The sequence below is a fragment of the Patagioenas fasciata genome, chromosome 2, assembly GCF_037038585.1.
Source record: "Patagioenas fasciata isolate bPatFas1 chromosome 2, bPatFas1.hap1, whole genome shotgun sequence".
Classification (NCBI taxonomy): Eukaryota; Metazoa; Chordata; class Aves; order Columbiformes; family Columbidae; genus Patagioenas; species Patagioenas fasciata.
In genome coordinates this window covers 91,396,946-91,424,811 of record NC_092521.1, presented here as the reverse complement: position 1 = coordinate 91,424,811, position 27,866 = coordinate 91,396,946, and the positions used below count along the sequence as shown (strand labels likewise).

Genomic DNA, 27,866 nt, shown 5'->3' with positions numbered 1-27,866 from the left:
GCCTCTGGAAGCACAGCCATCTACTGACCTTTCTGCTGGAGGAGCAGCTCTACCACCTATCACCGAGACCTGGGCAAAGCAAGGCTGTCCACTTCAGAAGGGCAGCGTAACAGATTTGTATTTTTCCATCCCAAACTAAGCATGCTGGTAGGTAATCAGCAGAGGCCAGATGACACTACCTTTCAAAAAGACAAGATGCTGTCAGTAACCTTTCCATTAACACCTTGCTTCCACATCAGACAGCAATTTCTGTGGCCTGCTTGGTTTTGCACTTCCCAGGAGTCAGAGGCTGAGCCTCTCTCAGAAGCTATGCCCTTCTCCCAGTGTTGTGCCAGCCCTCCTGCACACCGTTCGGCACCTGCTTACGAGCCACTGCTGGCATCCATGCCATGGGTTGCTTACTCCTCACTAAAATCCAAGGCTGGGCAACTCTGGTCCTACCAACTACCGCACTTACTGACTCTCGGGCTATTTTCACTCACTGACTGACTTGCATTGGTATGACAACATTTTGCAACTACTAATCAAACCTGAAACAATAGTGAAAATTCAGTAGGTTATTATCTCAATTTTGTACACAAGTAAATTGAAGAAGACTGTGAACTCAACAGAGATGTTAAGTTCAAGCAAATCCTATTGAATAGTTTTAACACAGACATCAGTCCTTCCATGCAGTTAACTATGCAACTTTTGTGAAGAAAGCAAATGCCATAGAATCATAGAATCGTTTGGGTTGGAATGGACCTTAAAGATCATCTAGTTCCAACCCCCCTGCCATGGGCAGGGACACCTTCCACTAGACCAGGTTGCTCAAAGCCCTATCCAGCCTGGCCTTGAACAATTCCAGGGATGGGGCACCCACAGCTTCTCCGGGCAACCTGTTCTGGTGCCTCACCACCCTCCTGGTGAATAATTTCTTTCTTATGTAATATCTAATCTAAGTCTACCCTCTTTCAGTTAAAAGCCATTACCCCTGTCCTGTCACTACATGCCCTTGTAAAAAGTCCCTCTCCAGCTTTCTTATAGGCCCCCTTCAGGTACTGGAAGGCTGCTATAAAGTCTCCCTGATGCTTTCTGTTCTCCAGGCTGAACAACCCCAGCTCCCTCAGGCTGTCCTCATAGGAAAGGTGCTCCAACCCTCACCAAATCAAATTAAACAATTTTTAGCAGTAAGCATGCCTGCACTCTAACCTTGTTCAATGCAGAAAAAGTGCTAAATACTGTATGTACATGATGACTAATCATCAGGACAGAGATAAATGACATGTTACCATACGGAATTGCATAACAATCTGCAGACAGAATCAAGACTACAAATATATTCAGAAAAAATCCAAATGTTTGAGAACCACTTTGAAAAGCTAGCAATTTTACAATATATAGGCATCCTCTATATTAGGATCAGCCCTAAGGTTCTGAGTGCTTTGCTATTTTGCCAGCGACAGAAACCAGAAGCTGTAATTATGCAATAACATGGCTACAGGTGATGTTTCAGCAGCTATAACTCATGTAGTCAGTGAACATCTTGACATGAGGACTGATACCACATGTACATTTTAATCATGCCTAGTCTGATAACATATAATCATATTCAATAACAATTCAATTCAATAATTTAAATATTCAATAATTCCAGGCCAGGCTGGACAGTGTTCTGAGCAACCCGATCTAGCTGAAGATGTCCCTGCTCATTGCAGGGGGGTTGGACTAGGTGACCTGTGAAGGTCCCTTTCAACCCAAACTATTCTATGATTCTGTGATTCTGTATTAACTATAGTGGAATTTGAGTGCTACTGAATTCCAGAGAAACTGTTAACATGCAATTTTGGAGTGTTTTTCAAATCTTTCCTAATGCATCAGTTCAAGCGCACCAAGCTAATCACATGTTACAGGAAAGCAGAACAACCCTTGCAAAAACAATATATGTGGCTATTAAAAAAAAAAAAAGCCTTGTTAATCTCAGGGAATTCTCACCAAAAATTGGAATCTACTTCACTCAATGTTTGTTTTGCTTTCTCCAGCTGAGAGCTTCTCAGGTAAAAAGAAAAACAGAAGAAAAGTCCAGTGCTAGCAAACTTCTGAGCCAGAGAACAATGTTCAGAATAAATTACAATGTTCAAAAAAGGATGTCGTGATGAAAAGGCATATAAAAAGAAACATGTGAAGGAAAGAGTTACCTTCCAAGTTGAAGGTGCCACGGTAGCAGTAATGCTGCCTTTACTAAGGTCAAACAATCAAAGAGGGCCAGTCTCCTTCTGAGTGGATGGAAAGATGACAAGTCACTACACTGAGTTGTGTCACAGTTTCCCCATCTGTAAAACACATCTAATAATCTGGCTTTTATAAAAACGACTACAGCATGCTGTTGAAAAGCACTAGATAGCAGCACCATTTTTACTATCACCCAACAGAGGGCAGCTAGGCAGAACAACAAAGACCAACTGTGTTTCTTTCACTGAGGAGAGCCACAGGGAGCACTCCTCTCAACTTTGTTATCTCCACATGCCTTCAAAGGCAAACAAAAAACCAAAACAATCAACCACCACGAAAAAAAACTCGATGGGTTCATCAGAGGTTTCAGATGGATGGACAGCTGAAGAGGACACAGTGCCAGCATATTCTATACATTCATACTTACTCAAAGCTATGACACCTACAAGCAGTGATCCAAGCCTAGACTGGTGCCAAAGCATCATGTCTTAAGGGTATTTGCATGATGGCCAACAGTGAGTGAGTTTTTCAGTAAGGTAGGACTCCACTGCAGGAAGCTGGAAGTCTAGTAAGGTTAAGGAACAGTGGGAGACGAATGCAAGCTCTTGGCAAAACATACCCCTTTCAAGCCATCAGAATTTCCAGCTTAACTTGAAGTAAGACAGACCTTTTACCTGTTCCAGTTACAGACGCTACTGTCTTCAGCTGTCAAGAAACAACTACTCCATCTGTTTTATTCCCCATTTTCACCAGTGCCCAACTTCTCATACTTATTCCTAATACAGCATTTTACTCCAGTCTCACTCTTCGCCTCACCATGACTCCTCATTGTGCTTTTCGGTTCTCCCAGAGGAAGACTTCAGCTTGCATTTCACACCTCTGCAGAAATGGCAAGCAAGTCCATACACCTGGTTATCCAAACTAAAACTGTCATTCTACAAGAACGGGTTGGGAGTCAATAAAGAAAATCAATGGACAAGGTTGCAGACTCCCAACAGAGGCCTTCAATCATCTGTCAAACATCTTTCCCATTCAGGACATGTGTCCAGAACCAGGAGTAAAGCAACACCTGGGACAAATCCTAGCCCTCCAAATTCAATGTCTTGCACAAGACTTCTACAGGTAGTGGAGAACAGAGCTGATAAGCTCATGAAGGCCTCTCCCTTACTGTCACACTTCTTTGACACAGTTTCCTCAGCCGTGGTTTGCAAATCATCTTGGGGCTGGTTGTCCTTCAGCTGCCAGCAGACTTGCTCCAATTACTCTCTTACACTACAAAGCCTTTTGGGTGCCTGCAGTGAGCCCAGGAAGGCCCTGCCAGCTCTGTATTGCACGAACGCACATAACACACAAAAGAAATTACAGATTCAGTGCCCCTTAGTTCACCTTCCTTAAACTCCACCTGTGAATTGTATAGTCACAGAGCTTTTCCGTAACTTAAAGTGTACACATTTTGCTTCAAGGCCCATGAGAAGACAGATAATGAAAGGGAGATGGAAGCAAAGCAGCAAAAAAGTCACTGTAGGAACTCTAGCTTTACAAACTTGACCCTTTCAAGGTAAGAGCTGCTGATTTTCTCTTCCTGCAGAGTATCATAAGGCATCAAGAAGGTCATTTTAGGGGAACATTGGCTTTTTTGAAGTAGAGTCTTTCCAGGAAAAAATTAATGATTTTTTTCTTACTGCCGGGTATCACAACTGCAGATGTGGTAGAAAGCCCAGAAAACAAGAGGCTCTCTACTGAAAATAAGTGAAGTAAAGGATCCGGATTTCTTTGGATTATTGTGACTGTGTTTCCACCTCTAAGAAAGATCATGTTAATTTAGCCTACAAAAACAATGCCTACTTGATTTCACACTCTGGGCACACCTGTTGCCAGTGGCTGCTATTCCTTCCCTTCCCCTGAAAACTGTTAAATCTGATGGCCAATGTAATGAAGAACACCAGCGGGGGGGGGGGCTGGAGGTCTCTGACAGCTGTTGAAAAAGTTTGATATAATTACTGAGCCATGAAGAAGAGGCAAGAATGTGAGATCATTCTCTGTTCGATATCAGAGAGCCCACAGAGGTCTATACGAAGTGACTGGCTGCACTATTGCAACTGCTTCCAAACAGTTTAGGATGACTCAAGTTTTCATCTATCTCATCTTCCGATTGCAGCGTCTCTTGTTTTTAAATACCATTTTCTCAAAAGTATCTGATAGACAACTCCAGGGCAACACCAGTGTTTATGAATGGTCTGTAACGTAACAATAAAAAAAACCCAGTTACAAGTCGTGTATGTAAAAATTACACCCTCTCATGATCTTTCATACTCCCTTACTCTCTCTCCCCTGTTTTTAAGACTTAGTGCTTCTGTGACAGCCACAAAGATGACAAATATAGAACTACTGATGAGGTATCTCAAAAATCACTTTATTTGCTTTTCACTGAATTATAGTCATACAATATTGAGTGCTTCTTTCTCTCCATCCCAGGATGTACAGGTTTGCTTCTCCTGTGATTATTTCGTAGTGATTAACAGTAAAGAAGTAGAAACAGCAGTAATTATACTTTTTGAAGCTAGAAGCAACTCTGCTCAGCATCACACACTACCAAAACAAAGCAGTAGTTTGTTCCTTGTCCCACTAGGAGAGCAGCCCATAGGTTCACATTTAAAGAAACCCAGATACTCACCAGTGCATCACTCTCATCACCTGGTTACTATTAGAAAACCAAAAAAATCACATACATGTCACAAAACAATTTAGGAAATCTACAGAGTGTGCTGCAACATTTGTCTACTGTTTGCTTACAGCTCCTCCCATCTGTCACGTGCAGAACATGACAAATACTTATGCATGGCCTGCTCCACTTCACTATTGACATGTGAAAGCTGGTAGAAACATAAAAAAGTAACTTTTGCTTAAAAGTACTGTATGATTAAGTGCATCTTCAGATGGCTTAAGTGAACGCCAGTTTCCTGTTCTGGAGTGGCTCCAGTAAATTCCTGGTTTCTTCGTTCCTGTTGCTCATGTGCCTATGATGCACAAGAGCTGCAATCCAGCTGAGTTATTAAACCTCCTCCGAACATGGCCAGAACCTCAGATGGCAAGGAACCATACAAAGAAATACCCAACCACAAGAGGACAGACACAGGACAATCTGCCCCTCGTGAGCAGAGAACCCTAGAGAAAATATCTTTTCCTTTATGAGCTGAACTGCCCACTCTTATTCAACAAAGAAAAATAGCAGTAAGTGCCAATACAGATAGAGTACGGTTTTCCTTCCTAAGACTGCCAGCTTTTATTCAGTAAGAATAGAAGGCAATTTAGCACTTGCAAAAGTGAGTAATTCTGCCTGTGTTGATTGTGATATGATGGGTTCTAATACAGCAGCAGGGATATCTTGGCAATTATAGTTTCTGCTCTGAGCCATGCAATAGTATTAAGAATCTATATCAATGAGATGAAAAAAGGAGTCCAAGTCAGGAGTTTACCTTTGACTGTCACTTGTGAAACATGGCTGAGCAAGTCTAAACTAATACAAGGATTTTCCTCACTGTACTACTTCTTTTGGAATAATTCATTGGCTAAATAGTTTTCAACTCATACAATCAAAGATTAAGTCCTAACTGCAGTCTCTTGACTTATTTAAATGGATCCTGCTAACTTTTCTTCCATCATAATCCCTGCTGCTATTTTGCATTAATCACTGTTCCAAAAGAAAACTCAGTAAATCCACTTTAATTATTTTCTTAAAAACAAAAAAAGCTCTGAATTACAATGTCAGTGACAATCTCTGTCATTAGCGTAGAGAAGACTGGTACTTTTGAATGAGCGACTCAAACTTGAGGGCTGGAAGAAACATTCTTCTGCTACTTTTTCCTTTCTTCTCACAATTTTAAGATACAGAGGAGATAAGAGTTTTTGCTCATTGCAGGGTGAGGAGCTGAAGACCTCTAAAACTGTAGGAACCAGCTTATAGGCTTTTCGTTGGGGAATTTTTTTCTTCTTTTTTCTTGATAAAGCCAACATTTTGATCCAGAGAATACAGAACTTGCCAATATTTCCAAATATTCAGCTAAAGTTTTTAAAAAATCCAAATGCCCTCAAAGCAAGAAAACAAACAAGCCCTTTCCCCTTCCACTCTCCATTTGGCCAAAAAGAAAATGGGTACAAGACGACTTCCATGGTTACCTCTTAAATTCCATTTGTTGTTACATATTAAAGTTTTCTGGGTCTCTGCCAGAATATTTAGGATCAAAGTTATTACTGATGCTGACCACACAGTCATTAGACTACATAATTTATGGCATCCGTTCTATTCAGGAAACAGGAAACGCTTTAATAGCTATTAGTAATCTGTCACTGTTATTTACATGGGTGAAAAGTGTTAATAAAGGCTGGCATTTTTCCCTGGTTCCTTTCAGGTGCAGCAGCAGATCCCACTCAACAGTGGCTGGTACGCTGCCTGGAACGGGCTGTCTCCTCTCTGTAGCTGCGCTGCGGATGCTTCCAGCAGCACGGATGTGCCAAACATGTTCTAGACTCTTTCCTTCCTTCTGGAAACATGATTGTTCTCCACACCATAATCACCTCCTTCTGAACAACCTTTCATTCACGTGTTGTATAGGTTTTAACCCTTCTACTACTTGCAGACATGAATGCTGAACAGGAACACAAATCTGGGTATCTGTAGGTGAAGCCCAAGCAAAAGTGAAGCTAAGTTATCCTTTGTAATACAAGCCAAATAAAAGCAGAGCTGACTTATATACTTTTACAAAGCTAGAGTTTATAATAACATGAAAGGTTATTCTCTTGACAGGCAGTAACAACAGAGAAGCTCTCGAGCTGTTCTGTGTTTGCTCACATGCAATTCAAACAAAGGTGCCCAGCCAAGGCTCGGCATGTGGTCAGTGGTGAATAAGTATGAACTGGCACACAGACAGACGGGCAATCCGATCTTCTCAGCCTCCAGCCGAAATGAGCTATGAGAGGCTGGTGCCACTGGTTCAGCCTGGACCGCTGCCACAACTGGGCCATTGTCACTGGAAAGCTGCTGCTCTCCTTTAACTACACCACATGCTCAGGCTGCCCTTCCCAGCTCTCTGCCCTCTGAAGACGTGTGTCTCACCACTCAACTGGAGACTCTGATAAATGATATGGAGTTGGGAAGGCTGATCACCCGTATACTACCACTGGTTTGTTATTTCCTTAATCCAATAGCAGAGCAGAGACAAGGAGAGGCACATGTTCAGCCTCCAGCAGTCACACAGGAGAACTGTGTTCACCCATTTCTCTCACCAACTAGACAAGAATTAGGACTGAGCGCACCCTCAGCAAGTTTGTGGATGACACAAAGCTGAGTGGTGCAGCTGACACACCTGAGGGACAGGTTGCCATCCAGAGGGACCTGGACAAGCTTGAGAAGTGGGCCCATCCAAACCTCCTGAGGTTCAACAAGGCCAATAGCAAGGTCCTGTTCCTGGATCAGGGCAATCCCTGGTATATAGGGTGGGGGATGAAGGGATTGAGAGCAGCCGGGCAGAGAGGGAATTCGGGGTACTGGTGGAGGAGAGATTTGACATGAGCCAGCAACGAGTGCTTGTAGCCCAGAAGGCCAACCGTATCTTGGGCTGCATCAAAAGAAGCACGGCCAGCAGGTCCACGGAGGTGATTCTGCCCTTCTACTGTGCTCTGGTGGGATCCCACCTGGAGTCCTGTGTCCAGCTCTGGAGCCCTCAGCACAGGAAAGACATGGACCTGTTGGAGAGGGGCCAGAGAAGGCCACCAAGATGGCCAGAGGGCTGGAACACCTCTCCTATAAGGACAGGCTGAGAGAGTTGGGGTTGTTCAGCCTGCAGAAGAGAAGGCCTCAGAGAGACCTTATTGCAGCCTTTCAGTACTTAAAAGGGGCCTATAAGAAAGATGAGGACAGAATTTTTAGCAGGGCTTGTTGTCATAGGACAAGGGGTAACGGTTTTAAACTGAAGGAGGGGAAATTCAGGTTAGACCTGAGGAAGAAGCTTTTTACAATGAAGGTGATAAAACACTGGCCCAGGTTGCCCAGAGGGGTGGTAGATGCCTCATCCCTGGCGACATCCCAGGCCAGGCTGGACAGGGCTCTGAGCAACCTGATCTAGTTGAAGATGCCCCTGCTCATGGCACGGGGGTTGGACTAGATGACCTCTGAAGGTCCCTTCCAACCCAAACTATTCCATGATTCACAACTGAAAAATCCCAACCAAATCCTCCCCCTCCAGAAATAAGAAATCAGGTTTGTATTTGCGATCTAATGAAAAGAGAAATACTTCCAAAAATGCTTGATCTAACCTCAGCTGAGCTGAAACTATCTCAACTGAGCTTCATGTAGCAAAGCCAGGAACAGTTAGAGACATGCCTGTAAAATCCCTTCTCCGCCCTCAGCTGTGTAGTCCTGATAAATGTCCTGGGAACCACAAAAATGAATATTGCAATGCAACAAAATACCCGCAGGGTATCCTAGCCCGATGAGGAATTATGTTAGGCTCACTGGAGCAACTCCTTGCTGATTAAAAATATTCAGCATTCATCACATAACAGTGTAGTAATTCAATAGTATTATTTAGCTGTATTTTCATTTGCATAAATAAGGTCAAGGAAAACACCTTCTCTGTGCTATAAATCGTTGCTTTTTAAGGTTTTTGAGAGTAGCACTTTCTTTTACTTGGGAGCTGCTTAATAAACTACATCCATCATTATTCAGCCTTCTCTTGTGTGTGGTATTCTAGTCCTCCTGCTGGATCCCAAGGAGACAAATCATAGTGAATTACTAAACCTTTAATTTACTTTTGATTAAAAAAAACCCTAAAGGTAAGGAGAGGCAATATACACGCAAGGGCAAACTGCTTCAAAAGCAACAGAAACGTATGCTAGGAGAAGCTTTCATTTGCTGCATGGAAAGACATACCACACACCAGTCAGTCAAATAACCACTTTTGCTGGTTTCAAGGTTAGTGTTAGCCTGACTTAACCCTTTTTCACAGACATTTTTGTGCAGGAGAAAATGAAGCATGAAGACAAAGTAGTTTCCTAAATAATGAAGATAAGGAATATAAATTCCAACTAAACATGTAGTCTTGCACCATGAAAGGGAAATTATCCTCTAAATGTATTGACAGTACTACTCAGACGGCAAAATCATATGCAGCCACAAACTCAAACGGCCATCCAAGTTCCATAATAACCATTTACTTCAAGATTCAATCCTATACTTAGTCTCCCACAAAAAACCACAAACAACCCTGTAAATGCATAACGCATTTCCCAGAAACAGGCGTAATAGAATTGTCATAAAATGGAATATTGTATTTGTTCATTCTACACAAACACATACAGATTGGGGGTAAGCTTCTATTAATTCTGTTGAAGAACACTAACATACATAATGAATCTGTCAAAGGTAATAAAATCACAGAAAGCAGCATTTCAAAAATTTTATGGGCTCCTTCTGGATGCAAAACTTGATGAAAAAACAGTTTAAAAAATAGAGCTGTAAATTAAGTCGGAGATAACTGGCAAATTTTCTCAACAAGGAAAAGTACAACTTTATAACACAGATCAAACTTGGTGGTGTAGCCAGCAGTAACAGAACAAATAACAAATAAGACAATGCTCCCTTTGACTGACTGGACCATCACTTCTGTGCAACTAACTTGTGTGTTTTAGTTTACTTATCAAGGCAAGGCCAAGATTTACTTCCAGTCAATTCAAAAGAAACTAAAACAAAATCAAACTCAAAAGGCAATCTTCATCCAAAATCAGGAAATAAACTCCCTCCAATTTCTTCTGTGAGTCAGATGAAAGGAGATAGAAGGAATAGCTTTCTTATGTAAGAGTCACCCTAATTTAAAAATACATGCTCTTTAGAAACTTGAAACTCTAAAGTTCTACAAGTCCAGACCTAATCCTGCCAAAACTTAAAGCACAAGCTATGGCCCAGATCATGTGTAAATACATAGCAGTGCTGTATTTATTCCCTCTCCTAGACTGTGACATCGAGCAAACCATCACTTAGGTTTGCAATCATGATGGAGGCTCGCAGTAATTGTTAGTTTGAAGATGATGAGAAAGCAGCTGACATTTCTGCTGTCACTGGCTATGGGAGATACCTTTACAGCCAAGTGACGTGGTAGTCAACTAAAGGAAGTTAAATGCCCCACACATCCCTCAACTTACATGTCTGGGCCTTTGTATGAATTATTCAACGGCTAAAAGCCAAGCACATGCTTAACTGTTTTGCTGGTAGCCACTCAGGTGACTACAAACACAACTCCTTTCCTTGTATGGATCACCATGGAATTTTAGGGAAAATCACGTCCTCTGACCTATCACTTACTCCCTTTTAAACAGGTCAGCATTATCTTAGGTACACACTTCTCTGGATGTGCCATGTACACACGCTTGTGGGTGTCTATATGAAATGCTGCAGAATACTGATAAAAATTCAATCATATCTTTCTCTAAAAGCCCATAACTTCACACTAGATCAACATTTGACTGGCCAAAGCAAAATTTCAGTTGCTGCCAGCTCAACATTGTCTCTCAAATTAGCCAGCTGTGACAATCAGTTTTTCTGTTTACACTGGGGGACGGTGTGTAGAGAAAACCACACACACACAAAAATCAAAATAGGCCAAATTTGTCTTGCTCAATATTTATTTGGTCACTGATTTATCTTATTGATCTCACTCTGTGTTTATTTTTACACAGATACACACACATAAATTTTTATGTATGTATGTGCAAATGTAGCTCACTAGGATGAACTGAGAAAAAGGTGGCCCAGGGGCTAAGATATAAAGCTTGGATTCAACTCCAGTTTCTGCCACAGGCACTTTCTGTGACACTCGGGGAGTCACTCAAATTCAGATGCTTCCTAATTTTCCATTAATTTCATTTAATCTGAGACATTGTCTCTTCGTGGGATATCCACTTCAGGTGCCTGCCTAAATTAGGAGACCAGGCTCCCCCGGCAGCCAGCCATAGAAAGAGGCTGCCTGGCAGACTGACCCAGAAGAGAAGCTCCATACATCCAAAATACACTCTGCCAAGTATATAAGGACTGTAGGAGAGCTGACTTTAACAGAGGCAGCTGAAGTCTTTGCGGTGTGCGTGTGTGTGTCAGTCTCCTGTGCACTTCAGTTCCAGTCCCTAAAAGAGGACTGACAACTCTTCTCTCTCGTAACACTCTCAGGGGAATAAGCACAGGAAAGGCTGGAAGACATCAAGGTGCTGAGGTAACGTGGTCATACAGGAGACAGACAGTGACTTAAAACGAACAGACTCTAAGCCCTGAGAGGTTTGCGAAAGGGAGCTGTGGAGCCTATGCAGTGGACTTGAATAGCGTGGGATGTACCAGCCCATCCAACAGCTTTACCACGTGTTCTCAGGAGGCCCCAGGTGCTCAGAACACCAATACCTCTGTAACTTCAATTTCACCTTCAAGAGTCACAGGGATGTATTTTAAATGCATTATATTTACCCTTATACACTATATCCATATAGACACATACAGCGTTAACTATTTCAAGGTCCCCACAGAGAGCTGTTAACGTAGACAGAACATGGGTCTGCATACTATTTAAGCCACATGCACCATCTGCTCCAACATTTTAATGTAATTTACCAGACAAGAGCTGAGCAGGAAAAAAACCTGCTAGATGAAAGATATTAAGTTTCTCCTTCCCCCATAAAAACCCCTACTGCTTGATATACGAACCTAGCTCACCCATAACTAAAATTTAATTTAAGAACATATTCATAAATTAAAAAAGAAAAAAAAGTCCTGTGTCTGAAAGGTAACATTGACATAATTTTTCTATTAACTACTAATCTGGTGCCCATGGAGAATTGTCCTAACTGATCATCCTTTTGCCAAAAACAAAACAAAAAGGAGTGGACAGATTAAGAATTTAAAATAGTTACTTCCCCTCAGGCAGCAATTTTGACGATCTTCAATAAATGAGTAAAGAAAGATTTATTTACTGAAGCACTGAAGCCAAACAAGTTCTGTGTGTTAAGACTTGTAGTTGGCTGAAGGTGGCAGCTCTGGGCCAAGTACTATTTAAATTTTGGAAATAGGTCCTGCAACTGAACTGTAAAAGGGTTTCCAGTCTTACACTGCAAGAATCAAGTTTCAACAAGAAGCATACACTCATGACAAATAAGCTTCCACCTTCTAAAACAAAAGCAATGATTTGCAGAAGTTATGACAAAATGCTTTGATTGTGTTTAACAGTATTCATGAAGACACTTAGACAAGGTTAGCAGGTTTTTTCTTTATTAGAAGTACATAAAAAATTAACAGGAAATACAGTACTAGGAATACCACCTTTGCTATAAATTCAGGATATCACACACAAGACTGCCCAGCAACTTTTAAAACTATAATTGTATGCAAACTGTTGACAAGATTTCCTTCTATAGCTTTACTGAAAGCCCAGTGCCTGCTCCTTTCCGCTAATGCCATGACAATCCCCTACTATTCATGCTGGAAAGCTGACATTTCCCCTTCAAACTCCTACACCACCAACTACTGCATTCAAGCTGACAATTAAAAAAAAACCTCTTAAGACTGCAAATATCAATGCTGCCTTCTGATGAGGAAGGTAGAAAAGTCTCTATATAGGTCTATATATAGTAGGAAAGTCTTACTAACTCCTCTAACTGGTGGCCTAAATACAGCTGCCTTCACAACCCATGATCTTAGGAAACGAGACCTCAACCTGAGCTCCTACCCCGAGCGGAATGGCCACCTGTGAGCCAGGACATTTCAAACCACCGGCCAGTGATCAAAAGCAATCATCTCCAGCAGGCGGCAAAATGAATATTAATAATTATCAGAAAAGAGCAGGCAAAGTCTTTATGACAGCGTACAAAATCACCATATGCCCATGGACTGAACATTACCTACTGATCTACAGCAGAAAACTGGAGAAGATGCAAGAAGGAGTGATCACGACTATCAGAACAAGGAAAAAGAAACAGCTACCTGCTGTCTCTTCTCACATGAGAGAAAAGGAGCTCCAGTTGTAACTGTGACTTGTTCGTCAAAAAAAAAAGGAAGCAATTCTCCATGCAGGTTATGCAATTTCCTGCTACAAGACACTGCAGATAGTAACGGGTACTGGGAATCAAATAAACAATTAAACAACTGAATGGCAGAAAATTCCACAATGTCTACTGAAAACAAAACACACCGTTTTCAGCTCAGGCAATGCTTAGTTGCAGGAGCATATCAGGGAAGGATCAGCATACCCAGGCCCGTTCTACTCTTCTCTAGGCATCTGCTTGGGATTGCCATCACGATCCAGGGATGTCCCAGACTTCGGTTTGATCTAGTGTGCCACCCTTAGGTTATTTTCTTGCATGCCTCAGGAGTTCAAAAACTGTCGAGAAGTCTTAAGAAAAAAATTATGGAATTGTCTTTCATAGGTTTTTGTTGTTGTTGTTGGGTCGTTTTGTTTGTTTGTTGTTTAATTTTGTTTCTGTTTGCTGGGGTTTTTTAGGGGGAGGAGGGGTTGTTTCTTTGAGGGTTTGGTTTGTTTTTAAATGATTGGGGTTTACAGCCTCTTGGTTTTGGGGTAAACTTTAGTCCAATTTTCTCACTTCCGTCCTCAGCCAACATATTCCGCAACACTGAGCACTGAGAACATTGCCATTGATTTCAGTCAGGAAAGGATCACAACCTAACTGCTTCCAATTTCACAGGTACTAAGCGACACTACATGACCACAGCCCTTGAGTAAGCAATGTCCTGTATTCAAAGGTTTGAATCATATAACTCACACAGACCAGGGAACTTCGGCACCTACCAATGAACACCACCTTTGCAAATCTTGGATAACAAACTCTCAAAGCACCAAAACAAATACCTTACATGCTGCTAATTGATACTGGCTCTACCAAATCATAAAATTTCCTTGTATCCTCATCATGGACCTAAAAGTGAGAGCACTTGCCTCTATATTGTAGAGTATCTATATTTTTCCAGTGTTAGCCAGAATAAAAATATCTTTTCTTTATATCAAAATTCATATATAACATTCTGATTAAAGTAATTCATTCAGATACAGTTTGAGATTAAAAACAAGCACACAAAACCAGAAAGTTAAAAAGTACAATAAGTTAGATTTTATACTTCTTATTGAACATGGATTATAATAGTGATCTTCCTTGTTCAGATTATAACAAATAATTGCTCTAGTTTAGCACCATCAGCCTTAGGGGGATATGTAACATAATTCCTTACAGTATAGTGCATCTTTGCAGTAGTGCATTTTATTTCAACAATTATATAAAAACACTGTCATAGGGTTTGTTTTTCTTTCAAAAACAGCAACTATCACTGGTAGTAAATAACACCTCTCTGCATTATTAGTAGTAGGAGACGACCTTCTTGAATGCAAACAACTCTTAAAAAATACTCAATAGCTGGACTGGTTTTAATGGAAGTGGTATTTACAGCCTTTATCAATTTTTATTTGCTCATCCACACATGAAGAGAACAGAAACCTTGTTTGGTGCTAATGCGGAAAATCTGAATGGTTCAGAAGACTGGATCATCTCCACTACCAAGTGAATGACTAAAAATGGGGCTATCTGTCCCTCCTTGGGCAAATCCTCATCTGGTTTAACATTTTCAGAATGTGACATTTCAAGGGTGAGATAAAGTCCACGCACAATAAAGCTGCAACAGAAAGTGCTGCTTTGTTCTACTGCCTCTCCTATCTGAGTTCTTTATGAAAAAAAAACTGTGCTAAAGCATCCTGGCTGTTCAAATGATACCCATCATAGATAACCAGGCACATCCAATTTCTGCTTTGAGTGATCGTTTCCGATTGCCTCACAAACCAGTCTTTTGTATTCAACCCATAACACACAAAACAAAGGGACTTCAGCATTTTGAAGGTAAAAGCTCTCCTCTTTTCCCTCAGGAAAATATTGTCTTACGGAAGGAAAAGCAATGCCTGCCAGAAAACATTACGTTTCAGAAATACATATTTTTAATAGTCAATATCAAGCAAAAAATCCCTATAAAACAAAAAATACTAGAAATGTTATAGACCGTATTAAAAAAAAAAAAAACAACACAACCATTTCTACAAACTCATCAATTTCTTCTCTGGATTTTAATAGGTAAGCTGTGCACTAAACCCTGAAAAGATCTTTCTGTATTTGTCTGGTGAACTGGCACACCACGAGTGAAATATTTCTTCAGTACCAGCTTAGCCAGCGAAAAAATTCATAAGATTTCTCCTTTTCATTCAGTCCTACCGAGCTGTTTTCTGGTAGAGCCCTTGAAGAGATTGAGACGGGAATGGGAAGCCTGTAGTGCATAATCTAGACATCTGGTAAAGAAGACAGACTAGAGCATCTGGGTTTAGGTGCCACCACTTACTGCCTTACAGAGGGCACAGGTCTGTGGTGGGAAGCGGTGTACTGGGGTTAGATGGTTTCATGTTGGGCAATGGGATACTTATCAGTACTTAAGGAATTTCATTATCAGTAAACAAATGGTAGGGATTAAAACCAAAACAAAACAAAAAACCAAACCAAACCAAACCAAACCAAACAAAACAAACCTTAGTATTTTTTCTGAGTACTTCACCTCAATTACTTTTGCCTGGAAATATCCATTGACCGAAAATAACACTGCCTCCTATGAAGATGAACAAGCAGTATTTGGAACAAAAGGAACAAAGACACAAGCCTCCCTCCCAGGGTTGAATTAAGTTCCTATTCCTTGCTGATCTGCACTGGTTTAAAATGGAAGGCTTTAAAACTGAAACTTTGGTGTTTCAAATAAATTTAGGGGCATGGGACCAGGGTAAGTAATGTCCATTGATCGTGGATACTGGAGGTATTACGGATATTCTAAAAGTAAAAAACAAACAAACAAACAAACAAAACCTGTTAAAAAACTATTGCTGTTTGAATGTGGGATGGCTTTGGAAGGCACGGCAGTTCTGCTAGCAAAAAAAAAGATGGAGCTAGAAAAGAAAATTTTCAACCCTCATGCTTCGCCATGGAGAATCTCCTTTCTAGACGTGTGGATTTTCAATTTTGGGTAAAAGCAGCTTGCTGCCATGACACACTCTATGGGTTAGTAATAGCAAATTTGGCTTCAGCATAAACAGATGCAAGTTGGCATGCCAGGATCCTACTGGGGTTTTAAATCGTTACAAAAGATGACTAACGAAGAGAACACTCAGAGCAACAGTAGCCTGGGAAGACTGATGTTTGACTCCATACCTGGATTAAAACGTGAACTACCTTGTCCTCATCGTTACTTTAAACCAAACAAGCTAATCCTTAGCTATCATAATTATTAGCCACACTTTTTTCTTCACTAGTGGTGAACAGATTCCATGTAGAGATACATTAGCCTCAGCTTTTATAGCCAAGTGTTTTTGCACAGCTACTGAAGGGAGCAGAAAAACAAAACTGTGGCTAAATAAAGTGCAATTCTCTGTAAACAAAGTGAAAAATTATTGGCACTTCCACAACTCAGTTAGCACCCTTTAAAAATATCTTGCTAATAAAATGAAATAACACCTATTTTTGTTTGTTTTAATTATACAAGTCTAAAAGTGATTCAAAAGCTAGACTTGAGTTACTAAATCCATGAGTTCTTGCAAGATTAGAATTACAATGAATAGTTGGGAGTGTTTCGGTATAGAAGGGATATAATTTTGAAGACTATAATTCAGGAAGGTGAAAAAGACCTGAAGCAGAGTAAATTGAAAACACTGACCGTTGTAGAAAACATTGGTGTTTCACACACATACATTCTCATACATAAACAAATATATACAGTAATTGTTTTGAGGCCATAGTTCAAGTTTTGTCACACACCTTAAAGGAACGTAAACATTTAGAACTGAGCAACATAAATTTTTCAGGACCACTTGGTGACTAGGTGTGTTACATCTGACAGAAATAAGAGTGCACAGTAGTCTTTCACTTCTGAGACTGATCAGAAGCTGTATCTTTACCACACCACAAACATAACAACCAGAGAAAGGACACTAGCATAAACCATTAACCTATTGGGGAGAAACTCTGGAAGAGGATTTATCTTTTTAAGAGGAAAACAATCACATTAAAATACATGCAAACTTAGAGGAAAACAATCAGTGCCAAGTAACTGGGGCCAAAATTAAGCCATTCATAGTTACCACACTTGGACTTCAATAGAAAGAATTTTGAGTACATGAAAATACAACAACAGTTTAGGAAAACAACTGCAAAAAAGATCAGCGGATTATAACTGGTTTATCTGAAAGTACACTTGTGAGAATTAAACAGATCAATTCCAAAAGGCTCCCAGACCTAATAAATAGTACTGGAAAACACTGAACGACAGAGGTCTGAGCACTCGCAGTCTGCCCTGCACTTACAAAGAATTGTCTGTTCTCAGCTAATAAAAAACAAACATGTAAAATTCTCTCTATAAAAATAATGAGAAAAAATCCCCATCAATTTATCTTCACCTTCCTTTGTATTTATGTGTAAGTTTTAGAAAGCAAAACCATCAGGTGACATTGTTCTGTAATAATTTCAATTAAAACAAATAATGTTGCTTTTAATGCAGTTTAACACCTCATAAAGAATTGACCTGAGGAGAAAAGAAACAAACTCAACTAAAAAGCAACCTACCATGCACTCAGCAACCAAATAGCAATATGAAAGACATCACATTCCTCTTTATACACTTTAGAAATACAGGGGCACTCTGATATTCCAAATATTACGGGATGCCATTTGCTTACGATACTTTTTAATCATAACTACGAACGCACTTGACATCTCTTGGAAGAGAAAAATAACCGCACACGCTAATCCGTCAGCTTCTCTTTTAAAGCTGACATCCGTCTGTCTCCTTACCGCACAAAATAAAAGGCAAGCTTTCTGTTTACACGCTCCAGATCGCTCAATTCCTACACTCAAATCACAGCATGCAAGGGCTGCTTTCCACCAGAGGACTATTTGTGGTGGCAGCCAGGAACAGAGTTGTCTTCGTGCACCAGGGGAGAAGGGGCCACTTCAGACTGTGAAGTTGATTGCGCTGGAAGTGTTTGCTAATAGAGAAGTCAATGAAGTAAAGGAGTTTCAGTACCTGAGTTAACTAGCTGTTGCTCCATGACCCCACAGCCCAGGACCTCCAGCCATTCTCCTTGGAAGTTGATCTCCATCTCAAAGGAAGGGTGAGTAAATGGGAAGTAGCAGTCTACCCATCTGACTTGCAGTCCTGTAGCAGCGTTTAACAAGACAAAAACAAACAAACAATGCTCTATGCTTAAAAGGCCATCCCTCCAATCATCTCTAAAACTTGCCCTTCAACTAATGACATCAATTACAGCAATCCACAGAAAATAAATAGCAAACGAACTAATTTACAACACTTGGGTAAGGTGATAAATCTTAAAACTTGTGGGAAAAAATGATCGTGTCTTTTCTAATATGAAAAACACTTTGTGCAATTCAAGCACACTTTAAAACCAAATCAATCATTTGTCTAACTGTAGCAACCACCTGACATCGCACAAAAGTGGCCAAGATCATGGGAAAGTCAGTAATTTCGTTATTCTTTGTACCATGAAAAAGGGGTTTTTTTCCTCACAGGAAAAACTAAGTCTTTAATTTTTCTTCGTATCATGCAGATCAGCGAGCTACCTTTTTTTTCATCAGAACCTACTTAAAAAACAGAGCTATTCTTTCTGTATATGTTTAAATATGAAAGTTACAAATCTATATTGAGGCAAACAAATATAAATATATATAGAACCTGCTTTAGCGGGTGGGTTGGACTAGATGATCTCCAGAACTCCCTTACAACCCCAACCATTCTGTGATTCTGTGATATACAGAGTTATTCATACATTATTAAGGTTTGCTATAGACCAACACACATGGAGTACTCCAGATCCAGGAGACAAGAGTTTAATTTTTGTGTGGATGTGAAGGGTAAGAGGAAGGTGTCCCTGGGTAACTCTCCCTCCTCCCCAGCCCAGCTCCTCTGCGGGTGCCCCTGAGCAGAGCAAGAGACCCCTGGCACCTCAGAGCAGTGGAGCCATAAGAGGACAAGGTCTACAGAGCTGTGGATAGAGAGGGTGTTGTCAAAGCCCTTGTTATTTTCATAGAATCATTTTGGTTGGAAAAGACCCTCAGGATCATTGAGTCTGAACATAACCTAACTCTGGCACTAAACCATATCCCTAAGAACATAATCTGTATGTCTTTTAAACATCTCCAGGAATGGTGACTCAACCACTTCCCTGGGCAGCCTGTTCCAGTGCCTGACAGCCCCTTCTGTGAAGAATTTTTTCCTAATATCCGATCTAAACCTCCCCTGGGACAATCTGAGGCCATTTCCTCTTGTCCTGTCACTTGCTACTTGGAAGGAGGGACCAACCCCCTCCATGCTACAGCCTCCTTTCAGGGAGTTGTAGACAGCAATCAGGTCTCCCCTCAGCCTCCTTTTCTCCAGGCTAAACAGTCCCAGTTCCCTCATCAGACTTGTGCTCCAGACCCCTCACCAGCTTCTTCACCCTCCTCTGCACTCTCTCCAGCACCTCAATGTCTTTCTTGAGGGGCCCTAAACTGAACTCAGGATTCAAGGTGGGGCCTCACCACTGCCAAGTACAGGGGGACAATCGCTTCCCTAGTCCTGCTGACCACACTATTCCTGATACAAGTCAGGATTATATTTGATGAGTTTTAGTTCTTGTTATCATCTACACAAAATAATATTTTTTTTCTGTTAGGGAAAAAAAAAAGTCTCAGAAAAATGAACTATAAAATCTTGGAGGAAAACTGAACTGTGAATCCTGTGGGCTAATGCTTTAACCCCAAGCCCATTTTCACTTCAGTTGAGCCAAATGTTAATGAGCATTAGGATCATTAACAACCAGGCAGGTCCAGTTTTGAAAATAAGGGGCAGAGCAAAGGTTGTTTGGATGATGGCAACTGGTTTGATTTTCAGGTTTTTTGGTTTTGTTTCATAAAAGGAACTTAAAACATGAAATGGCACGATTTATATTGAGAGTTTTTTCAAATTAAAATGTTTTCTGTAGCCTCAAGGATTAGAGTTTCTTTGATTACTTCTGAATTATTGAATGTGGCTACAGAAACAGAAATAATAAGTTACAACAAAAGCATATATACATAGCCAAAACATAAAACATCTAATAGAGAAAGATAACTTCTGATCTTTCAAAAGGAGAGGCAGGTTTCAAAACAAACACGTTGGTAACTCTAGATTTTCTTTTTCCTCTTGAAAATCAATCTCAGAAAGTAATATTAATGATAAAAAAAGTACTTTGACAATTTTACACACAGAACCCAGAGTAATGGAAGTATTAGCAATTATCACTCATAACAGTACTATGACTTATAGCAATCACTTGTTTTTTTTGTCTACATAACATTTTAAAAAATTACATAGATGAAAAGAATAACACGCGTACAACAGTATTGTGTGCAGAAAACATTTTTTTATTTCCCAATCTTGGTACGAATGCATTTTTAATCCCAGAGCTGTACAGTTCTGCATTCACTGTAAAGCCATGCACATATAAAATATCTTCATTTAGCTTGCAAAATTTGCAACTGCAGCAAGAATGACATTGAATATTCATGTAGTTTCATGTTCAGTAACAACATTCAGTTAATGGTATCTTTTTAATCCTCTGATTACTTCAAAATGAAGCTTGGGGAGGAGGGGGAAAGGGTTTCTTTGCTTTTTGTTCTTAATTAAAATAACTTTTAAAGGGTAAAAAAAAAAATTTAAAGCTTTTTTAGATTTTGAATTTTAATGCACATTAGTACTTAAGAGGCATTTGTTTTAAATGCAAATAAGACAACAGACAAAAATCTGAATTAAAAATAAATCACAATGAAGAAACAACTCTCCCCTTCATTCTGTTCTCTAAATTAATAGTTAATCCCGTATACCACAATCATTTTATTCATACAGTAGCCAGGACAACTGGGAATACCTCTGTGGTTTACATCCAACTGTTCTTTCAGACTTTCGGCTCTGGAAGACTTTATGAAAAAGTAGAGGATGCTCAGCCTTTGGCAAGATTAAGCCTTCTAACTTCATTTCTACAGATTGTCACAGAATAAATGGGTACATTTACTATTCAGATACAAAATATTGTCTTGGTGCTCAATATATTCCCAAGGAATAAAGGGCATTGCTTACACTCAGCAAATTAAACCACAAAAGGATTACAAAGATTAGGGTTTCTGTAATACTATAGAATTCACCTGATTACTCCCAATTTATTTCTTCACACACAGCTTATGAAATGCTGGCAAAAATGAACTTTTCTAGAAATTTCAGGAGGCCAATGTCTTAAAACGCAGAGGCACTTAAGAGAGCACAATGCTGAATCTGACCAAGGACTGATCACTAGATACAAACTCAGTAATTCCCCTTGTTCAAAGAGATGATTTATATTAGCGAAGGACACCTGCTCATTTCACAGGGTTCACAGGAGTCCTTCCAGTGGGTACATGTCTATTAGTAACTTACATGTCACATCTCCAATGAGTAAGGAAAAAGTGAATAGCTATTGTTATTTCTGAGTACTGAATCCAGGTAAGGAATTGATCGTAGCCTCCATTTAAAAGTAACGGTGTTATCAGATATTAAGCTAAACAAGTATCTGCCAGAGCTAGCCTAATTGAGTCTCATAATGAAAAAGGCTGGACCAAGGGTACTAAAAAAGAAAGAAAGAAAAGAAAAAACACATTAAAGCAGCCTATTGCTCTGCTACAACACAGAAGCAACAAAGACAGAGACCCAGATGGTCCTCACTGACCAGAAATTCTCTTTGTTACTGTGAGGATTATTTTTAGAGAAGGAGTCTATGGAAGAAAAAGGAGAGGGACTCAGGGGGTGCTGGGGAGCACAGAAGGTATCAAGCCGTGGCCACTTGAGGGGTGTGTTGATTTTTAAGTGCTCTGCACCTCATTGCTTCAGCTAATTCATCTTGCAGCAGACAGGAGCTGCTGTCCATAGACCTGTGTTAGCTCACATTGTTATTAGCCAGACCATTATGTCCTCAATAAATTATTACTTTTTTTTAACTCCTTACACTCATAGATGGCCATGCACTCAAAAGAGGTATCAGTACAACAGAGTTAAGAAGAAGAAAGACAGACCAACGTGTTTAATTAAAAAGACATACAGTGTCTGCTCAGTGAGAACCAGCAGAGGCAGTAGCATTGGTCAAAGCACAGCATTACTCACCCTCCTGCCTTCTCTTACCAGTGGCTACAAATTGGGTAGATAAACATGGGACAGCAGTGAATTTTGGACCGTTAATGTAAAAGCAACAGACTGCAGAACCAGCACACTTTTTTTCTATTTGCTATAGTAAAATTACTTCTGAATCTCTCAGGGTGCAGAAAGCTTCTGGCAAACTACAGAAGGGCTAAGAGAGAGAAGTGGAGTCGGACTGACCATCTTTCTCAGGAACCCTAGGCTAGCTAGCCTTGGAAAGCCTGGTTGCAAGGTAACTAAACAAGCCAGAACAGACATCCTACACTGACACATCTGCATGTGATGGAGGGTAATTGATTAGGGGCTTTTAAAGAGTATGCACCACATCTGGCAGTAATACAGGAAAATTAAGAGAGGCAATCTCTAGGCGTAGTATCAGAAATAGCTTCTTGACAGCAAGACCTCTTGAAAGGAACAGAAAGACCATCACTTGTAGGATGCAAAATCAGACATGGCATACCACTAGAAAATGTCATTGAAAGAACTATCTTGCTCTGTCAAGTATTTAAGACAATGTATTGCATGCTCCAGATCTTTTTCCCACTTCTAATATTCATTTTTCCTTTACCCATTGGCAAATCCAGAAGGAAATAAAAAGACAAACCTTAGGAATAAATGTAGGTGCATATTTTTACAAAGTCTTTGACCTTCCTTGTGACAACCTAGCGATCTCCAGGTAATTTTTGTTATGTTGTTTACTGGCATGTACAGTCAACATTTAAAGTATCCAGATAGTGTGAGGATAAGTCAGGTAAAGCAAAACTGGCTCATTAAATATTATGTAAACTTAATCTTGTGCAATACATACCTGAATTACAAAAAAAAAAAAAAATCAAAAATCAAAAAACCAATCTGTCATCACCCTGATCTGGTCAATTCACAGAGAAGCACTGCGGAAGCAGGGCTAGCCAAGTCCAGGACTTCAGGCCTAAGCTACTTCATGCAAAACTAAATGGCATGTCTGTGCATTCATGGTGGACTTAACCTGCAATCCAAACAATCTGCCTGTGAATAACAGATGACTATATAGCAATGCAACATTTCAGTAGCTTACTGCAGCTATGATCACTCTCTCCTGCTAGAAAAGATGTGCAACTTCACTGCAATATTCTGCTGACAGCAGAGGCTGTAAAGAATACAACTGATGTGAAGTATAAAAGGAATGAAATTTTTGCTTTTAACAGAACATGAGGCCTTATGAAATATCCACAAGAAGGAAAATATAGATTTTTTTTTCCAAGAGCAATAAACGCAGTAAAATACATTTTAAAGTTTAAGCTACAAGAGTTGAGACAAAAAAAAAAAAACAGAAGTATTGTGTAAAATAGAGAGTAAAATGAAAGTTAAAAGATGATAGCTGTCAAAAGACAAATTTAATGTAATTATGTGTGCCCCAGGTCACTTGCACTGCAACCACCTCATATGTCTAGTGCCTAGCATGAAGTTTGCTTCTTTGAATATTACCTTCCTGTTTGTATTGACAGCTTACAAGAAGATCAAGAAGGTGAAGGGGAAAGACTGTCACATTTCCATGAATGGAAGGGAAAAAGAAAAAGAGAGATAATTGAATTTAAATCCCTATATGTATCTTGTCTTTGTATTTCAGTGCAAATATTGGGGGCATAGAAATAGAAAATCCCTCCGGTAAGAAGACAGCACCTACTTTCACTCTGTAGGTTTACAATCATTTAAGAAGATATTTTTAATGTCTTTCTAGCTACTGTGTGGACTGCAGGAGAACTAGCAATAGCTAAGGTACTGAAGCTTAAAGTGCAGCATCTGTCAACAGTTAGAGAAGGATGTCACTGCAGTCTCAGATATCACTAATAACTCCTAGAAATTGCCCACTTTGAACAACATCCTCAGCATCTGAGGTTAATCTAAAAATATCTTTCTTACTATTACTCACTTTGTTCCTAATTTTGTATGTTTCAAAAGGCTGCTGTTAACTGAAATACAACCACAAGAAAAACTGAACTCAGGAACTTAAAAAAAATTTCTCCAGGACTAATAGAACAAAAAACAGGAAAAGTTTTGCTTGCTGTAAATTCAACTTTAGAATTCCAGGCAGTCATATATAGGACTTGCTACCATTATCAATCCACTCTTGGAACTCCTGTTTTAAATTCAGGAGCCATCTTAAAAGATCTTTGAAAGCAGCCAGCATACCCTATGCATTCTGATAACATCCAGTGCTTCCTAAACAGAGAAATGAATCAGTTGAGTGGAGCAGCCTCCTTGCCAGGAAACAGCATTAATGGAGCAATTTTGACACAGGCCATTTGTAAATTCAGGTCCTGAAACTGAAAGGAGGTATGTCCAAGGAGAGGATATTTCATTTGTATACACAGACATTCATTACTGTCCTGGTTTTGGCTGGGAGAGATAATTTTCTTTCTAGTAGCACCGTGTTCTGGATTTAGTAGGAGAAGAATGTTCACAACACACTGATGGTTTCGTTGTTGCCAGATAGTCAAGGACTTCTCAGTTTCCCATGTGCCAGGTGTACAAGAAGCTGGGAGGGAGCAAAGCCAGGAGAGCTGATCCACGCTGGCTAAAGGGGTATTCCATACCATATGACATCATGCTCAGAATATAATCTGCATTTAGCCGGGGTGTGATTACTGCTGCTCAGGAACGAATGGGGCTACTGGGTCACAGTGGTGAGCAATCACGTACGTCACTCATTTTGTATATCTTGTTATTACTATTTTCACTTATTTTTCTCTCACATTAAACTGTTCTTATCTCAACCCACGAGTTTTTTTTCTTTTCCAATTTTCTCCCCCAACCCACCTGGGGGGGATGGGATGCATAAGCAGCTACACGGTTCTAGTTGCCAGCTGGGGTTAAACCACAACAATTACCTTTCCTCATTCCACTCCAAGTAACAAACAAAAATTATTTTTCAGCTTGGTGTGAACTTAGCACACACCATCTCCCCTCAGCTGCAAGGCTTAATTTATTTGCACAAGGGAAATGCCCAAAGCACTTTGTGTGTGTACGTAGCAAAGTAGCATAGGCACATACATACCCCTTCCCTTCGCCTGTCCATCTCCATGCTGCCAGTATGACGAGTGATCATTCCCTGCACCCTGCCCAGACAATTCGACATAGTGTTGAATCACCATGCACCAGTATTTAGGAAAACAAAGAGAGGGGCATGTGTGGCCTCTTAGGCTGTGCTCAATAAATTTATAAGGTGTGGATATATAACAGCATTAAAGAACAATAACATATACATACAGGTTACAGCTGAAAGGTCAATCAATAGACAGTTACTCTGACATTAAAAGACGCTGGGGTGGAACTCTGACCAAACTTAAGACAAAAATGGAGAGTAAAGAATGTGAACCTGGTGAGACCACATCTGGAATATTGTGTCCAGTTCTGGGCCCCTCAGTTCAAGAAGGACAGGGAACTGCTGGAGAGAGTCCAGTGCAGGAAAGATGATGAAGGGAGTGGAGCATCTCCCTTATGAGGAAAGGCTGAGGGAGCTGGGTCTCTTTAGCTTGGAGGAGACTGAGGAGTGACCTCATTAATGTTTACAAATACATAAAGGGTGAGTGTCACGAGGATGGAGCCAGGCTCTTCTCGGTGATAACGAACAGTAGGACAAAGGGTAATGGGTTCAAACTGGAACACAAGAAGTTCCACTTAAATTTGAGAAGAAACTTCTTCTCAGTGAGGGTGACAGGGCACTGGAACAGGCTGCCCAGGGGGGCTGTGGAGTCTCCTACTCCAGAGACATTCAAAACCAGCCTGGACACATTCCTGTGTAACCTCATCTAGGTGTTCCTGTTCCAGCAGGTGGATTGGACTGGATGATCTTTCGAGATCCCTTCCAATCCCTAACATTCTGTGATTCTGTGATTCTGTGAATGAAAACTCCTAAAATCACTGTAAGTCTCACTAGAAAAAACCCATGTGGCTCTTTCAGCATACCAGCTGTCAACATCATACCTAAGCCTCCTGTTTTTATTATACAGCAAGATGTTTCCCAAAAGTCTGGATGCCTACAAACATCAGCAGTCTAGGAAAGAAGGTGCAAGAACCTACCATCACCAAAGATGTGAGTCATGAGCTTTGTGAGCACTTGCTTCAGGTTGAACTCCACCAGCCTCACTGCCTCCATGGTGTGGCACTCTTGTTTGTGTGCAGTGCGATGGCCTTGCTCAAACAGCTGTAAGCCTTCACCATCTTTAATGTTGGAGAACAACTAGGACAAAACCACAAAAAACATCAGTGTTTTGCATCAATGACTCTCTGAATGAAAACAGAGAATGAAGTTCTACCGATTTTAGTATGAATCTTACCTGCTAAATCTGCACCATGAAAAATAAATGTAAAGACTGATTTTATACAATTTATGTTCACTAAACACGGAGATAAATCATTACAAGAACAGAAATATTTTTTTAAAAAATTTGGTTTATTTCTGTACCGTATTTTCAAATAGTATGATTAGCTACAGGAAAATATTAATTTATAAAGGAAACAAATCTTTTTTTTCTGATCCTGTTCCTTTGGAAGTTACCATGCAGAACAAAGTACCCTATACCATATATGTAAATTCTATCCTAAAAACCACAACACACAGTGGCATTTACCAAATCTTCAACTTCCTTTGCTAAATGAATTTTAAAAAGCTGTAATCAAATTAACTTTAAAAAACAAACACAAAACCACCACAAAACCCACCACAACAACAAACCAACCAAAAAAACTTAGCAGTTCAATGAGATCTTAAGCTGCCTATATTTGATTAATCTTAGGTACAGTTTGTTCATTTAAGGACTACCATTTTCCTGCAGTTTCCCACACACAGCACCTTTCTGTGTACAGGAATTTAGTCTACGGGGAATTTAGGGATGCATGGTCTTGGTTTGGGGTTTCCAGACAAATTACCAAGTGCACGGGCAGGCTGTATGTGGGATGTGACAAAACTCACTCTTCATGCAGAGGCTGCTCCCCACCACACCTGCTGCACGTTGAAGATTTCTGTTTCCTGTACAATCCCATATGTCTCTGGCCAGGTGATCCTGGACAGTTATATTAGCAAATCTACATACCCTCAGAGAGACCAATAAAACATTCTCACTAAGCCATGTCATCGGAGGCTCTGTGTCTTGGGGAGAAAGAAGGCAGTTTTACACTCTAAAGGGTAATTTTTATTGGAAATCCTTAAAGCTGTACAAACCCCAACTCTTTTAAGTCTGGAGGGCAGGGAAAACTAATTGTGAAAGTGTTTCTAGTGCCCCTTCTTACCCCTCCTCCTCTGCTTTCCCATAGTCAAGTAAGCGCACACGAAGAGAGAAAAGACGCATTGAGATTTTCT

The 27,866-nt window shown here is 40.2% G+C and overlaps 1 protein-coding gene across 6 annotated transcripts in view; it reads right to left on the bottom strand.

Annotated features, from left to right (window-relative positions):
* Nucleotides 1–27,866, bottom strand: part of FARS2 (phenylalanyl-tRNA synthetase 2, mitochondrial) — a 262,657-nt gene that overhangs the window by 161,253 nt on the left and 73,538 nt on the right. For 5 of the 6 annotated variants that reach the window (XM_071804545.1, XM_065830067.2, XM_065830066.2 and 2 more), the window contains 2 exons: nucleotides 26,588–26,747; nucleotides 18,353–18,484 (listed from right to left, as the gene is read on the bottom strand). In XM_071804545.1, coding sequence (XP_071660646.1) covers nucleotides 18,353–18,484; nucleotides 26,588–26,747 — 292 coding nt within the window. The remainder of the gene's footprint in view (nucleotides 1–18,352; nucleotides 18,485–26,587; nucleotides 26,748–27,866) is intronic. The other variant, XM_071804546.1, reaches the window with a different exon arrangement.